Source organism: Diuraphis noxia, unplaced genomic scaffold (assembly GCF_037042655.1).
Source record: "Diuraphis noxia isolate RWA-SAM2 unplaced genomic scaffold, SU_Dnox_SAM2 contig0001, whole genome shotgun sequence".
In the NCBI taxonomy this organism is placed as follows: domain Eukaryota; kingdom Metazoa; phylum Arthropoda; class Insecta; order Hemiptera; family Aphididae; genus Diuraphis; species Diuraphis noxia.
Window position 1 is genome coordinate 77,036,974 of NW_028301711.1, and position 14,697 is coordinate 77,051,670.

Sequence of the window (14,697 nt, forward strand, 5' to 3'; positions counted from 1 at the left end):
GGCGGCCTTCGGTTTTTAATTTTTTTGAAAATGTTTCGGGAGATAGTGAAGTGATTCGATAGTATATTCGGAAAGCCAGGAAAATTCTCTACAAGTTAAATATGAATCTAGAGTGCACACGAGTTTAGATTGAACAGCAAAAAGCTTGGGAACGGCCAGTGGACCGTATTTCAGACGATCATTCGGTACAGGCGGCCTTCGGTTTTTAATTATTTTTTAAATGTTCCGGGAGATAGCGAAGTGATTCAAAAGTATATTCGGAAAGCCAGGAAGATTCTCTACAAGTTAAATATGAATCTAGAGTGCACACGGTTTTAGGTTACACAGCAAGAAGCGCGGGCACGGACAGGGGACCGTATTTCAGACGATCGATCGGTACAGGCGGCCTTCAATTTTTAATTTTCTTTAAAATGTTCCGGAAGATAGCGAAGCGATTCGATAAGATATTCGGAAAGCCAGGAAAATTTTCTACAATTTAAATATGAATCTAGAGTGCACACGGGTTTAGGTTACACAGCAAGTAACGCGGGAACGGCCAGTGGACCGTATTTCAGACGATCGATCGGTACAGGCGGCCTTCGGTTTTTAATTTTTTTGAAAATGTTTCGGGAGATAGCGAAGTGATTCGATAGTATATTCGGAAAGCCAGGAAAATTATCTACAAGTTAAATATGAATCTAGAGTGCACACGGTTTTAGGTTACACAGCAAGAAGCGCGGGAACGGACAGGGGACCGTATATCAGACGATCGATCGGTACAGGCGACCTTCAATTTTTAATTTTTTTTAAAATGTTCCGGGAGGTGGCGAAGCGATTCGATAGTAATTTCGGAAAGCCAGGAAAATTCTCTACAAGTTAAATATGAATCTAGAGTGCACACGGGTTTAGGTTACACAGCAAGTAGCGCGGGAACGGCCAGTGGACCGTATTTCAGAAGATCGATCGGTACAGGCGGCCATCAGTTTATAATTTTTTTGACAATGTTCCGGGAGGTGGTCTAGCGATTCGATAGTATATTCGGAAAGCCAGGAAAATTCTCTACCAGATAAATATGAATCTAGAGTGCACACGGTTTAGGTTACACAGCAAGTAGCGCGGGAACGGCCAGTGGACCGTATTTCAGACGATCGATCGGTACAGGCGGCCTTCGGTTTTTAATTTTTTGTAAAATGTTCCGGGAGGTGGCGAAGCGATTCGATAGTATATTCAGAAAGCCAGGAAAATTCTCTACAAGTTAAATATGAATCTAGAGTGCACACGGGTTTAGGTTAAACAGCAAGTTGCGCGGGAACGGCCAGTGGACCGTATTTCAGACGATCGATCGGTACAGGCGGCCTTCGGTTTTTAATTTTTTGTAAAATGTTCCGGAAGGTGGTCTAGCAATTCGATAGTATATTCGGAAAGCCAGGAAAATTTTCTACAAGATAAATATGATTCTAGAGTGCACACGGGTTTAGGTTACACAGCAAGAAGCGCGGGAACGGACAGGGGACCGTATTTCAGACGATCAATCGGTACAGGCGGCCTTCGGTTTTTAATTTTTTTTTAAATGTTACGGGAGGTTGCGAAGCGATTCGATAGTATATTCGGAAAGCCAGAAAAATTTTCTACAAGTTAAATATGATTCTAGAGTGCACACGGGTTTAGATTACACAGTAAGTAGCGCGGGAACGGCCAGTGGACCGTATTTCAGACGATCGATCGGTACAGGCGACCTTCGGTTTTTAATTTTTTTGAAAATGTTTCGGGAGATAGCGAAGTGATTCGATAGTATATTCGGAAAGCCAGGAAAATTCATGCACACGGGTTTAGGTTACACAGCAAGAAGCGCGGGAACGGAAAGGGGACCGTATTTCAGACGATCGATCGGTACAGGCGGCCTTCGGTTTTTAATTTTTTTGACAATGTTCCGGGAGGTGGCCTAGAGATTCGATAGTATATTCGAAAGCCAGGAAAATTCTCTACAAGTTAAATATGAATCTAGAGTGCACACGGGTTTAGGTTACACAGCAAGTAGCGCGGGAACGGCCAGGGGACCGTATTTCAGACGATCAATCGGTACAGGTGGGCGTTCGGTTTAAAATTTTTTTTTAAATGTTCCGGGAGATAGCGAAGCGATTCGATAGTATATTCGGAAAGCCAGGAAAATTTTCTACAAGTTAAATATGATTCTAGAGTGCACACGGGTTTAGGTTACACAGCAAGAAGCGCGGGAACGGACAGGGGACCGTATTTCAGACGATCAATCGGTACAGGCGGCCTTCGGTTTTTAATTTTTTTTTAAATGTTACGGGAGGTTGCGAAGCGATTCGATAGTATATTCGGAAAGCCAGAAAAATTTTCTACAAGTTAAATATGATTCTAGAGTGCACACGGGTTTAGATTACACAGTAAGTAGCGCGGGAACGGCCAGTGGACCGTATTTCAGACGATCGATCGGTACAGGCGACCTTCGGTTTTTAATTTTTTTGAAAATGTTTCGGGAGATAGCGAAGTGATTCGATAGTATATTCGGAAAGCCAGGAAAATTCATGCACACGGGTTTAGGTTACACAGCAAGAAGCGCGGGAACGGAAAGGGGACCGTATTTCAGACGATCGATCGGTACAGGCGGCCTTCGGTTTTTAATTTTTTTGACAATGTTCCGGGAGGTGGCCTAGAGATTCGATAGTATATTCGAAAGCCAGGAAAATTCTCTACAAGTTAAATATGAATCTAGAGTGCACACGGGTTTAGGTTACACAGCAAGTAGCGCGGGAACGGCCAGGGGACCTTATTTCAGACGATCAATCGGTACAGGTGGGCGTTCGGTTTAAAATTTTTTTTTAAATGTTCCGGGAGATAGCGAAGCGATTCGATAGTATATTCGGAAAGCCAGGAAAATTTTCTACAAGTTAAATATGATTCTAGAGTGCACACGGGTTTAGATTACACAGTAAGTAGCGCGGGAACGGCCAGTGGACCGTATTTCAGACGATCGATCGGTACAGGCGGCCTTCGGTTTTTAATTTTTTTGAAAATGTTTCGGGAGATAGCGAAGTGATTCGATAGTATATTCGGAAAGCCAGGAAAATTATCTACAAGTTAAATATGAATCTAGAGTGCACACGGTTTTAGGTTACACAGCAAGAAGCGCGGGAACGGACAGGGGACCGTATTTCAGACGATCGATCGGTACAGGCGACCTTCAATTTTTAATTTTTTTTAAAATGTTCCGGGAGGTGGCGAAGCGATTCGATAGTAATTTCGGAAAGCCAGGAAAATTCTCTACAAGTTAAATATGAATCTAGAGTGCACACGGGTTTAGGTTACACAGCAAGTAGCGCGGGAACGGCCAGGGGACCGTATTTCAGACGATCAATCGGTACAGGTGGGCGTTCGGTTTAAAAATTTTTTTTAAATGTTCCGGGAGATAGCGAAGCGATTCGATAATATATTCGGAAAGCCAGGAAAATTTTCTACAAGTTAAATATGATTCTAGAGTGCACACGGGTTTAGATTACACAGTAAGTAGCGCGGGAACGGCCAGTGGACCGTATTTCAGATGATCGATCGGTACAGGCGGCCTTCGGTTTTTAATTTTTTTGAAAATGTTTCGGGAGATAGTGAAGTGATTCGATAGTATATTCGGAAAGCCAGGAAAATTCTCTACAAGTTAAATATGAATCTAGAGTGCACACGAGTTTAGATTGAACAGCAAAAAGCTTGGGAACGGCCAGTGGACCGTATTTCAGACGATCATTCGGTACAGGCGGCCTTCGGTTTTTAATTATTTTTTAAATGTTCCGGGAGATAGCGAAGTGATTCAAAAGTATATTCGGAAAGCCAGGAAAATTCTCTACAAGTTAAATATGAATCTAGAGTGCACACGGTTTTAGGTTACACAGCAAGAAGCGCGGGCACGGACAGGGGACCGTATTTCAGACGATCGATCGGTACAGGCGGCCTTCAATTTTTAATTTTCTTTAAAATGTTCCGGAAGATAGCGAAGCGATTCGATAAGATATTCGGAAAGCCAGGAAAATTTTCTACAATTTAAATATGAATCTAGAGTGCACACGGGTTTAGGTTACACAGCAAGTAACGCGGGAACGGCCAGTGGACCGTATTTCAGACGATCGATCGGTACAGGCGGCCTTCGGTTTTTAATTTTTTTGAAAATGTTTCGGGAGATAGCGAAGTGATTCGATAGTATATTCGGAAAGCCAGGAAAATTATCTACAAGTTAAATATGAATCTAGAGTGCACACGGTTTTAGGTTACACAGCAAGAAGCGCGGGAACGGACAGGGGACCGTATATCAGACGATCGATCGGTACAGGCGACCTTCAATTTTTAATTTTTTTTAAAATGTTCCGGGAGGTGGCGAAGCGATTCGATAGTAATTTCGGAAAGCCAGGAAAATTCTCTACAAGTTAAATATGAATCTAGAGTGCACACGGGTTTAGGTTACACAGCAAGTAGCGCGGGAACGGCCAGTGGACCGTATTTCAGAAGATCGATCGGTACAGGCGGCCATCAGTTTATAATTTTTTTGACAATGTTCCGGGAGGTGGTCTAGCGATTCGATAGTATATTCGGAAAGCCAGGAAAATTCTCTACCAGATAAATATGAATCTAGAGTGCACACGGTTTAGGTTACACAGCAAGTAGCGCGGGAACGGCCAGTGGACCGTATTTCAGACGATCGATCGGTACAGGCGGCCTTCGGTTTTTAATTTTTTGTAAAATGTTCCGGGAGGTGGCGAAGCGATTCGATAGTATATTCAGAAAGCCAGGAAAATTCTCTACAAGTTAAATATGAATCTAGAGTGCACACGGGTTTAGGTTAAACAGCAAGTTGCGCGGGAACGGCCAGTGGACCGTATTTCAGACGATCGATCGGTACAGGCGGCCTTCGGTTTTTAATTTTTTGTAAAATGTTCCGGAAGGTGGTCTAGCAATTCGATAGTATATTCGGAAAGCCAGGAAAATTTTCTACAAGATAAATATGATTCTAGAGTGCACACGGGTTTAGGTTACACAGCAAGAAGCGCGGGAACGGACAGGGGACCGTATTTCAGACGATCAATCGGTACAGGCGGCCTTCGGTTTTTAATTTTTTTTTAAATGTTACGGGAGGTTGCGAAGCGATTCGATTGTATATTCGGAAAGCCAGAAAAATTTTCTACAAGTTAAATATGATTCTAGAGTGCACACGGGTTTAGATTACACAGTAAGTAGCGCGGGAACGGCCAGTGGACCGTATTTCAGACGATCGATCGGTACAGGCGACCTTCGGTTTTTAATTTTTTTGAAAATGTTTCGGGAGATAGCGAAGTGATTCGATAGTATATTCGGAAAGCCAGGAAAATTCATGCACACGGGTTTAGGTTACACAGCAAGAAGCGCGGGAACGGAAAGGGGACCGTATTTCAGACGATCGATCGGTACAGGCGGCCTTCGGTTTTTAATTTTTTTGACAATGTTCCGGGAGGTGGCCTAGAGATTCGATAGTATATTCGAAAGCCAGGAAAATTCTCTACAAGTTAAATATGAATCTAGAGTGCACACGGGTTTAGGTTACACAGCAAGTAGCGCGGGAACGGCCAGGGGACCGTATTTCAGACGATCAATCGGTACAGGTGGGCGTTCGGTTTAAAATTTTTTTTTAAATGTTCCGGGAGATAGCGAAGCGATTCGATAGTATATTCGGAAAGCCAGGAAAATTATCTACAAGTTAAATATGAATCTAGAGTGCACACGGTTTTAGGTTACACAGCAAGAAGCGCGGGAACGGACAGGGGACCGTATTTCAGACGATCGATCGGTACAGGCGACCTTCAATTTTTAATTTTTTTTAAAATGTTCCGGGAGGTGGCGAAGCGATTCGATAGTAATTTCGGAAAGCCAGGAAAATTCTCTACAAGTTAAATATGAATCTAGAGTGCACACGGGTTTAGGTTACACAGCAAGTAGCGCGGGAACGGCCAGGGGACCGTATTTCAGACGATCAATCGGTACAGGTGGGCGTTCGGTTTAAAAATTTTTTTTTAATGTTCCGGGAGATAGCGAAGCGATTCGATAATATATTCGGAAAGCCAGGAAAATTTTCTACAAGTTAAATATGATTCTAGAGTGCACACGGGTTTAGATTACACAGTAAGTAGCGCGGGAACGGCCAGTGGACCGTATTTCAGATGATCGATCGGTACAGGCGGCCTTCGGTTTTTAATTTTTTTGAAAATGTTTCGGGAGATAGTGAAGTGATTCGATAGTATATTCGGAAAGCCAGGAAAATTCTCTACAAGTTAAATATGAATCTAGAGTGCACACGAGTTTAGATTGAACAGCAAAAAGCTTGGGAACGGCCAGTGGACCGTATTTCAGACGATCATTCGGTACAGGCGGCCTTCGGTTTTTAATTATTTTTTAAATGTTCCGGGAGATAGCGAAGTGATTCAAAAGTATATTCGGAAAGCCAGGAAAATTCTCTACAAGTTAAATATGAATCTAGAGTGCACACGGTTTTAGGTTACACAGCAAGAAGCGCGGGAACGGACAGGGGACCGTATTTCAGACGATCGATCGGTACAGGCGGCCTTCAATTTTTAATTTTCTTTAAAATGTTCCGGAAGATAGCGAAGCGATTCGATAAGATATTCGGAAAGCCAGGAAAATTTTCTACAATTTAAATATGAATCTAGAGTGCACACGGGTTTAGGTTACACAGCAAGTAACGCGGGAACGGCCAGTGGACCGTATTTCAGACGATCGATCGGTACAGGCGGCCTTCAGTTTTTAATTTTTTTGAAAATGTTTCGGGAGGTGGCGAAGCGATTCGATAGTAATTTCGGAAAGCCAGGAAAATTCTCTACAAGTTAAATATGAATCTAGAGTGCACACGGGTTTAGGTTACACAGCAAGAAGCGCGGGCACGGACAGGGGACCGTATTTCAGACGATCGATCGGTACAGGCGGCCTTCAATTTTTAATTTTCTTTAAAATGTTCCGGAAGATAGCGAAGCGATTCGATAAGATATTCGGAAAGCCAGGAAAATTTTCTACAATTTAAATATGAATCTAGAGTGCACACGGGTTTAGGTTACACAGCAAGTAACGCGGGAACGGCCAGTGGACCGTATTTCAGACGATCGATCGGTACAGGCGGCCTTCGGTTTTTAATTTTTTGTAAAATGTTCCGGGAGGTGGCGAAGCGATTCGATAGTATATTCAGAAAGCCAGGAAAATTCTCTACAAGTTAAATATGAATCTAGAGTGCACACGGGTTTAGGTTAAACAGCAAGTTGCGCGGGAACGGCCAGTGGACCGTATTTCAGACGATCGATCGGTACAGGCGGCCTTCGGTTTTTAATTTTTTGTAAAATGTTCCGGAAGGTGGTCTAGCGATTCGATAGTATATTCGGAAAGCCAGGAAAATTTTCTACAAGTTAAATATGATTCTAGAGTGCACACGGGTTTAGGTAACACAGCAAGTAGCGCGGGAACGGCCAGTGGACCGTATTTCAGACGATCGATCGGTACAGGCGGCCTTCGGTTTTTAATTTTTTTGAAAATGTTCCGGGAGGTGGCGAAGCGATTCGATAGTAATTTCGGAAAGCCAGGAAAATTCTCTACAAGTTAAATATGAATCTAGAGTGCACACGGGTTTAGGTTACACAGTAAGTAGCGCGGGAACGGCCAGTGGACCGTATTTCAGAAGATCGATCGGTACAGGCGGCCATCGGTTTATAATTTTTTTGACAATGTTCCGGGAGGTGGCGAAGCGATTCGATAGTAATTTCGGAAAGCCAGGAAAATTCTCTACAAGTTAAATATGAATCTAGAGTGCACACGGGTTTAGGTTACACAGTAAGTAGCGCGGGAACGGCCAGTGGACCGTATTTCAGAAGATCGATCGGTACAGGCGGCCATCGGTTTATAATTTTTTTGACAATGTTCCGGGAAGTGGTCTAGCGATTCGATAGTATATTCGGAAAGCCAGGAAAATTCTCTACCAGTTTAATATGAATCTAGAGTGCACACGGGTTTAGGTTACACAGCAAGTAGCGCGGGAACGGCCAGTGGACCGTATTTCAGACGATCGATCGGTACAGGCGGCCTTCGGTTTATAATTTTTTTGACAATGTTCCGGGAGGTGGTCTAGCGATTCGATAGTATATTCGGAAAGCCAGGAAAATTCTCTACCAGATAAATATGAATCTAGAGTGCACACGGGTTTAGGTTACACAGCAAGTAGCGCGGGAACGGCCAGTGGACCGTATTTCAGACGATCGATCGGTACAGGCAGCCTTCGGTTTATAATTTTTTTGACAATTTTCCGGGAGGTGGTCTAGCGATTCGATAGTATATTCGGAAAGCCAGGAAAATTTTCTACAAGTTAAATATGATTCTAGAGTGCACACGGGTTTAGATTACACAGTAAGTAGCGCGGGAACGGCCAGTGGACCGTATTTCAGATGATCGATCGGTACAGGCGGCCTTCGGTTTTTAATTTTTTTGAAAATGTTTCGGGAGATAGTGAAGTGATTCGATAGTATATTCGGAAAGCCAGGAAAATTCTCTACAAGTTAAATATGAATCTAGAGTGCACACGAGTTTAGATTGAACAGCAAAAAGCTTGGGAACGGCCAGTGGACCGTATTTCAGACGATCATTCGGTACAGGCGGCCTTTGGTTTTTAATTATTTTTTAAATGTTCCGGGAGATAGCGAAGTGATTCAAAAGTATATTCGGAAAGCCAGGAAAATTCTCTACAAGTTAAATATGAATCTAGAGTGCACACGGTTTTAGGTTACACAGCAAGAAGCGCGGGAACGGACAGGGGACCGTATTTCAGACGATCGATCGGTACAGGCGGCCTTCAATTTTTAATTTTTTTTTAAATGTTCCGGAAGATAGCGAAGTGATTCGATAAGATATTCGGAAAGCCAGGAAAATTTTCTACAATTTAAATATGAATCTAGAGTGCACACGGGTTTAGGTTACACAGCAAGTAGCGCGGGAACGTCCAGTGGACCGTATTTCAGACGATCGATCGGTACAGGCGGCCTTCGGTTTATAATTTTTTTGACAATGTTCCGGGAGGTGGTCTAGCGATTCGATAGTATATTCGGAAAGCCAGGAAAATTCTCTACCAGATAAATATGAATCTAGAGTGCACACGGGTTTAGGTTACACAGCAAGTAGCGCGGGAACGGCCAGTGGACCGTATTTCAGACGATCGATCGGTACAGGCGGCCTTCGGTTTTTAATTTTTTTGACAAAGTTCCGGGAGGTGGCAAAGCGATTCGATAGTATATTCGGAAAGCCAGGAAAATTCTCTACAAGTTAAATATGAATCTAGAGTGCACACGGGTTTAGGTTGAACAGCAATAAGCGCGGGAAAGGCCAGTGGACCGTATTTCAGACGATCGATCGGTACAGGCGGCCTTCGGTTTTTAATTTTTTTGACAAAGTTCCGGGAGGTGGCAAAGCGATTCGATAGTATATTCGGTAAGCCAGGAAAATTCTCTACAAGTTAAATATGAATCTAGAGTGCACACGTGTTTAGGTTACACAGCAAGTAGCGCGGGAACGGCCAGTGGACCGTATTTCAGACGATCAATCGGTACAGGCGGCCTTCGGTTTTTAATTTTTTTTTAAATGTTCCGGGAGATAGCGAAGCGATTCGATAGTATATTCGGAAAGCCAGGAAAATTTTCTACAAGTTAAATATGAATCTAGAGTGCACACGGGTTTAGGTTAGTAGTATAAAATAGAGAGTTCTGATGGCAATCCTTACGATCCTAACGATCCTAACGATCCTTGCAATCTTAACGATCCTTACAATCTTTACGATCCTTACAATCTTTACGATCCTTACAATCTTAACGATCCTTTCCATCTTATCACATACCGCTGATCACACACGTACGCCTCCTGACCTCCCCACCCACCATCTGATCATACACGTCCGTGATACCCCCCCCTCCCTCCCTGACCTCACCGCCTACCGATCTCACAAGTACGCGATTTACCTCCCTCCCTGACCTTCCAGCTCGATCATCACGTGACCAATACATGTATTATTATATTTACCTCCGTCACACCCACTACCGTTCAAAATATATTTTATTCACTTATATTTTTATATCATTTCAATTACACATGTAGTCTCTTAGACTTATAGATATACTTATCAACAACAATTTTTAAAAACATATATTTGTGAATAACATATTAATAACTGATATACATAAGTATAATAAATGATATACATAATGAAATTTGTACCTTCCCACGAAATTGTATCATACTTAAAAAACATTACCGTTTAATGAACAATCTAAAAAAAATACCTATTAGTGAAAATGTATAAGTCGCGAGTGAACTCTTGTCCCTTAGATACTATACTTAACAACAACAACAAATTAATATATATTAGTGAATAACATAATAATTACCATTCTGTTTATAACATTATATATATTATTATTATAAGCAAATGTCATTAGTACTAAAAAATATCTTAATCGCTTATACGTTGGACTCATAGATATACGCGACAACAACAACAAATTAATATATATTAGTGAATATCACATTTATAACCAATATATACTAAAAAATACCTTAATCACTTACACGATAGACTCTTAGATAGCTTAATATTATATCTCCTACCAATTAATGGACTCATCCACACCCGTCTTAGCTCTACAAGAGCCGCCATTCATTCAGTCTGTTCTCAGTCGTACACAATTGTAATTCTCCTCTCCGTTTTTTCACAGTCTTCATAATTCGTTCTGAGCTTATAATTTTTCAAGTCATAATATATTATTCTACTGTGTTTATTATTTTTCTAAGTCTTTGTAAATTTAAAGTGTTCTAAGTCTTTATAAATTCAAAGTGTTCTAAGTCTTTGTAAATTTAAAGTGTTCTAAATTTTTCTAAATCTATAAATTTTCGTGTTTATTATTTTTAAACACATGGCTGGATCAATCGCTGACAACGCTACCTTATACAATGAGAAGAAGAAGGCTTTCACTTATGTACCACCATCACCTCCGGCTGAACTCATCGAGTCTACATCCTACACGATAGACTTTACAGCTAGAAAATTTATAATTGCCGGTATCGATCCAACAGATCAACTTCAAACAGTTGTTATTTTATTAACATCGTCACGTTATGTGAAAATTAGTATAGATTTTCTAAGACGGATATTCTCGCTTATGGGTAACGTACTATCTTTTATATTAGACACACCACAAAACTATAAGCGAACCACATTTCTCGAAACCGATGCTTATAAAATATCGAGTATGGTGTATAACGGTTCAAACGTTCTGGTAATTGAATCCAAGACTGAAGACGGGTGTAGAGTTTTATTAAGTCGTTCAGATTTAATAAAACTCCAGGAATTAGAATGGTGTATTACTGCTAGTATTAAAGAAAAAGAAGAAAAAATAAAACCCGAAATTATTAAGCAAATTAGTGATTATTGCGAGTATTTGATGGAAAAATGCTTGCAATCGGATTCACCGCCCAACAATTTGAGGGAAATGGAAATTTTCATTCGGAACGTTGAAGTCAGACAGAGTATGACTGCACCTCACCTCAGCCAAATTAAAATGTTTGCGGCTGCTCAAATAGCTAAACAATGTATGGAATACCGGAACACACTAAATCCTAAAGTAATAATTTAATTATATATATTATTTCGTATAATAAATATTAAATAACATTTATTTTTATTTTAGTTGTATAAGGATTTCCATGGACTGTCATCTCTATCACCTAGCTATTCAGTAGTAATGAAAGGAATGGATAGATTGGTAGAAGAAATGAATGCAGAGGATGAAATCAATCCGTTGGAGAATGACAATAATTTAGTTAAGGTAATACATAAATGTTATATTATATACAATCATATATATTTAAACACAAACTTTTTTCAGTGCGGGTATTCACCGATATCATCAAATTATTCTCCAGACAAAGAAATATCAAGTATACAGAAAAATTATGATATATCTACTCTAGCTAAGGTAATTTATAAAATATTTGTCTTCATATAAAAATAATATTGTTTCTATTAACAATGATATAATACGCCGCCTTCATCTCATATAATATATTATATTTATATAAATTATTATTTTGTTTAGCCTATCGATGAGAACAATGGATCTATCAGTCTACCACCTCCAACATTCGATGGGTACGATTCGGATAATTTTACGCAGTACCCTCCGTGGTTTATTACACCTAGATATATACAACCTTCGTCAACGAGTGATGCAGTTGACGAGAACGATGGTCCAACTGTTTTCGTTCAATCACCTCCACCCTCACCATCATTCTTTAACAAGTCGGCAAAAAAACGGAGCGCTCAACACCCAACACCATCCCGTAACGTAAAGCGCAGATTATTATAATAAAATTAAATAATTTAGATATGTAGAATAAAAATAAACATGATATATAAAAAAGTATTTTTATTTATTAATATTAAGATTTACAATAAATATTTACAAGGTTCTTACTTCACCATTAAATGGATTATAAGTTATAATTATTAATATTAAGATCTACAATAAATATTTACAAGGTTCTTACTTCTCCATTAAATGGATTATAAGTTATAATTTGATCGTGTAATATTAAGCAATATGCAGAAGTTGAAGCTGGGAACGCTTCGTCTGCTTCTAGTTCAATCCTAAGGTCTACGGTTGACATTTTCACGTTGTCGTTCTGGCGGCTCATGTCAACAACAATAATTGGACACAGATTTTTGAAATCTGAACGGTTCAATAGAGGTGTTACTTCGTTATAACCATAGTAAGATTTCTGGAACTCGGCATATGCGCGATATAATGTAGCCATCTTATTCTTGGTGAAGTCGCATTGAAAATCTTCATAGGGAAATACTTCTGAGTTTAAATAGACCTTTACGTTTTTAATTTTACAATGGTCGAAAAATGACATTGCTTTATTCGAGCTATTTTTCCTGTCGGTTTGAAATCCGATTATAACATATCGAGGCTTTTCTAATTTGTTGGATGTCTTTACTTTCCACGAATGCGAAGTGTTTTGAGGTAAAAATGGATATTCACACAGTTCCCACGATCTAAACGTACATGTTAGAGGTTTCTGATTGTTGATTACTTTCAACAGTCGAATTTTTTCTTTATCACTCACTTTCACTATAGGCATTCTCCACAATATTTTTGTTATGTTTATTTTAACGTCTTTTAGTTTAGGAGTGTCTACTATCTCATTATTTTTAAACTGTTTAACAGCATTAATATCGATCGAAGCTCTATTTAAGATAAGTTGTTGGTTACAATTTATTAAAATACGTTTATAATCTTCGCAAAAACCAAACAAATCTTTAAGATTAATACATCCATTAAAATTTCCGTTATCGATAAAGTCTTTATTACCATTTTTAATTTCACTATCCCAGACAGCATTATGATGCGATATAATATTTGTTTTATTATACGAGCAATATCCTTTTAATGTAGTCGAAATACCTGGGTTAACAAGTTTTTGAATTTGAGTACCATTTATTTCATATTTCATTTCAGAGAAAAGAAATGCCAGTCCATTGTTTATAAATCGAATTTCGTCAGTTATATCTGTAGGTTTATTTATTGTTCCCTCAATGTAAATATAACTCTCACATGGTAAAGTATAAGACTCTGTGTTATGTAAAGCAATACGGACCTCATCATTATTAGAAAGAGCGGACGTCGAATAAGGTAAAAAAGAATGATATTCAATTTGAGTTATCTTACAATCATCGATGTATCCAGCCGTGACATTTAAATACATATCATCCATATTAAATTGCGTTTAGCGAACGTAGAAAAGCCAAATTATCAGCAGTTAAACTATGTTTGACATACAATTTACGTTTAGAATATTTTTTTTTCTTTAGAGATGTTACCTTGTTAGTGTTATTAACACGACTAACATGTTTTATATTTGCATACGTATTTATATTATGAAATTGCAGCCCCATAATATTATCATGAGTCTTGAATTAATAACCGTATTGATACTGGCTCGCCTCGCAGATCGATCAACTCGTTGTTCTGATTTTTTAAAATTATACTTGCGTGCGTTATAGATGTAGAATTAAGAGGGTAAAATACCAAATGTGATGGTACCTCTATTATTTTATAGCCTGGAGGTACATTTGGATAAAACTCATGTATTGTATGACACTGTTTACCGTTGACAAATGAACCCATAACTAGGTTTGAATCAATATATATACAGTTTGTTGTGGTAATATTGACTAACGAATCTGATTCGTGATTGACATTAGCAGCATATTTACGATTTTTAAACCCTAACAACTGCCCTATACTATTTGCCATGGAAAAATCGATAGTTTCGCTACAAAACATTGTACATTTTAATGTATTATTATCTGCTCTCAACTCGAATAAAGTATCAGTGTTATGTAATATACGTTTTATAGCCGTCTCAATTTCCATCAATTCATAAGAGCCAGTAGGTATTGTATAGCTATCGCTATTATTATTATTATTATTATTATTATATATGAAACCAATTTTATTACACTTTTCGTTTACATTAGGAATAGAATTATTCGTTTGAAAACCCAACAGTCCGATTTTTGCATTTTTACTAACTTCTATAGGCGGGAAAAAGTCACATGATAATTCGCTTGAGTTC

The 14,697-nt window shown here is 39.3% G+C and overlaps 2 protein-coding genes across 2 annotated transcripts; one reads left to right on the forward strand and one right to left on the reverse strand.

Annotated features, from left to right (window-relative positions):
• Positions 1-10,970: 10,970 nt before the first annotated feature.
• Positions 10,971-12,422, forward strand: LOC149061765 (uncharacterized). Its single transcript, XM_089215107.1, has 5 exons — positions 10,971-11,678; positions 11,745-11,795; positions 11,841-11,882; positions 11,943-12,032; positions 12,153-12,422. Exons 1-5 carry the CDS (start codon positions 10,971-10,973, stop codon positions 12,420-12,422), a joined length of 1,161 nt encoding a protein of 386 aa, XP_089071233.1.
• A 166-nt stretch (positions 12,423-12,588) lies between these two features.
• LOC107170793 (uncharacterized) lies at positions 12,589-13,833 on the reverse strand. The gene has a single exon (XM_015520986.2). The coding sequence runs from the start codon at positions 13,831-13,833 to the stop codon at positions 12,589-12,591; it is 1,245 nt and encodes a 414-aa protein (XP_015376472.2).
• Between the last annotated feature and the right edge of the window lie 864 nt (positions 13,834-14,697).

Bases quoted from the DNA above. Each gene is read 5' to 3' on its own strand.
- LOC149061765 (XM_089215107.1), top strand. From the start codon at position 10,971: ATGGCTGGATCAATCGCTGACAACGCTACCTTATACAATGAGAAGAAG. The intron at 11,679-11,744 runs GTAATAATTTAA...TTTTTATTTTAG, and splicing joins GGAACACACTAAATCCTAAA to TTGTATAAGGATTTCCATGG. The intron at 11,796-11,840 runs GTAATGAAAGGA...ATGAATGCAGAG, and splicing joins TATCACCTAGCTATTCAGTA to GATGAAATCAATCCGTTGGA.
- LOC107170793 (XM_015520986.2), bottom strand. From the start codon at position 13,833: ATGGATGATATGTATTTAAATGTCACGGCTGGATACATCGATGATTGT.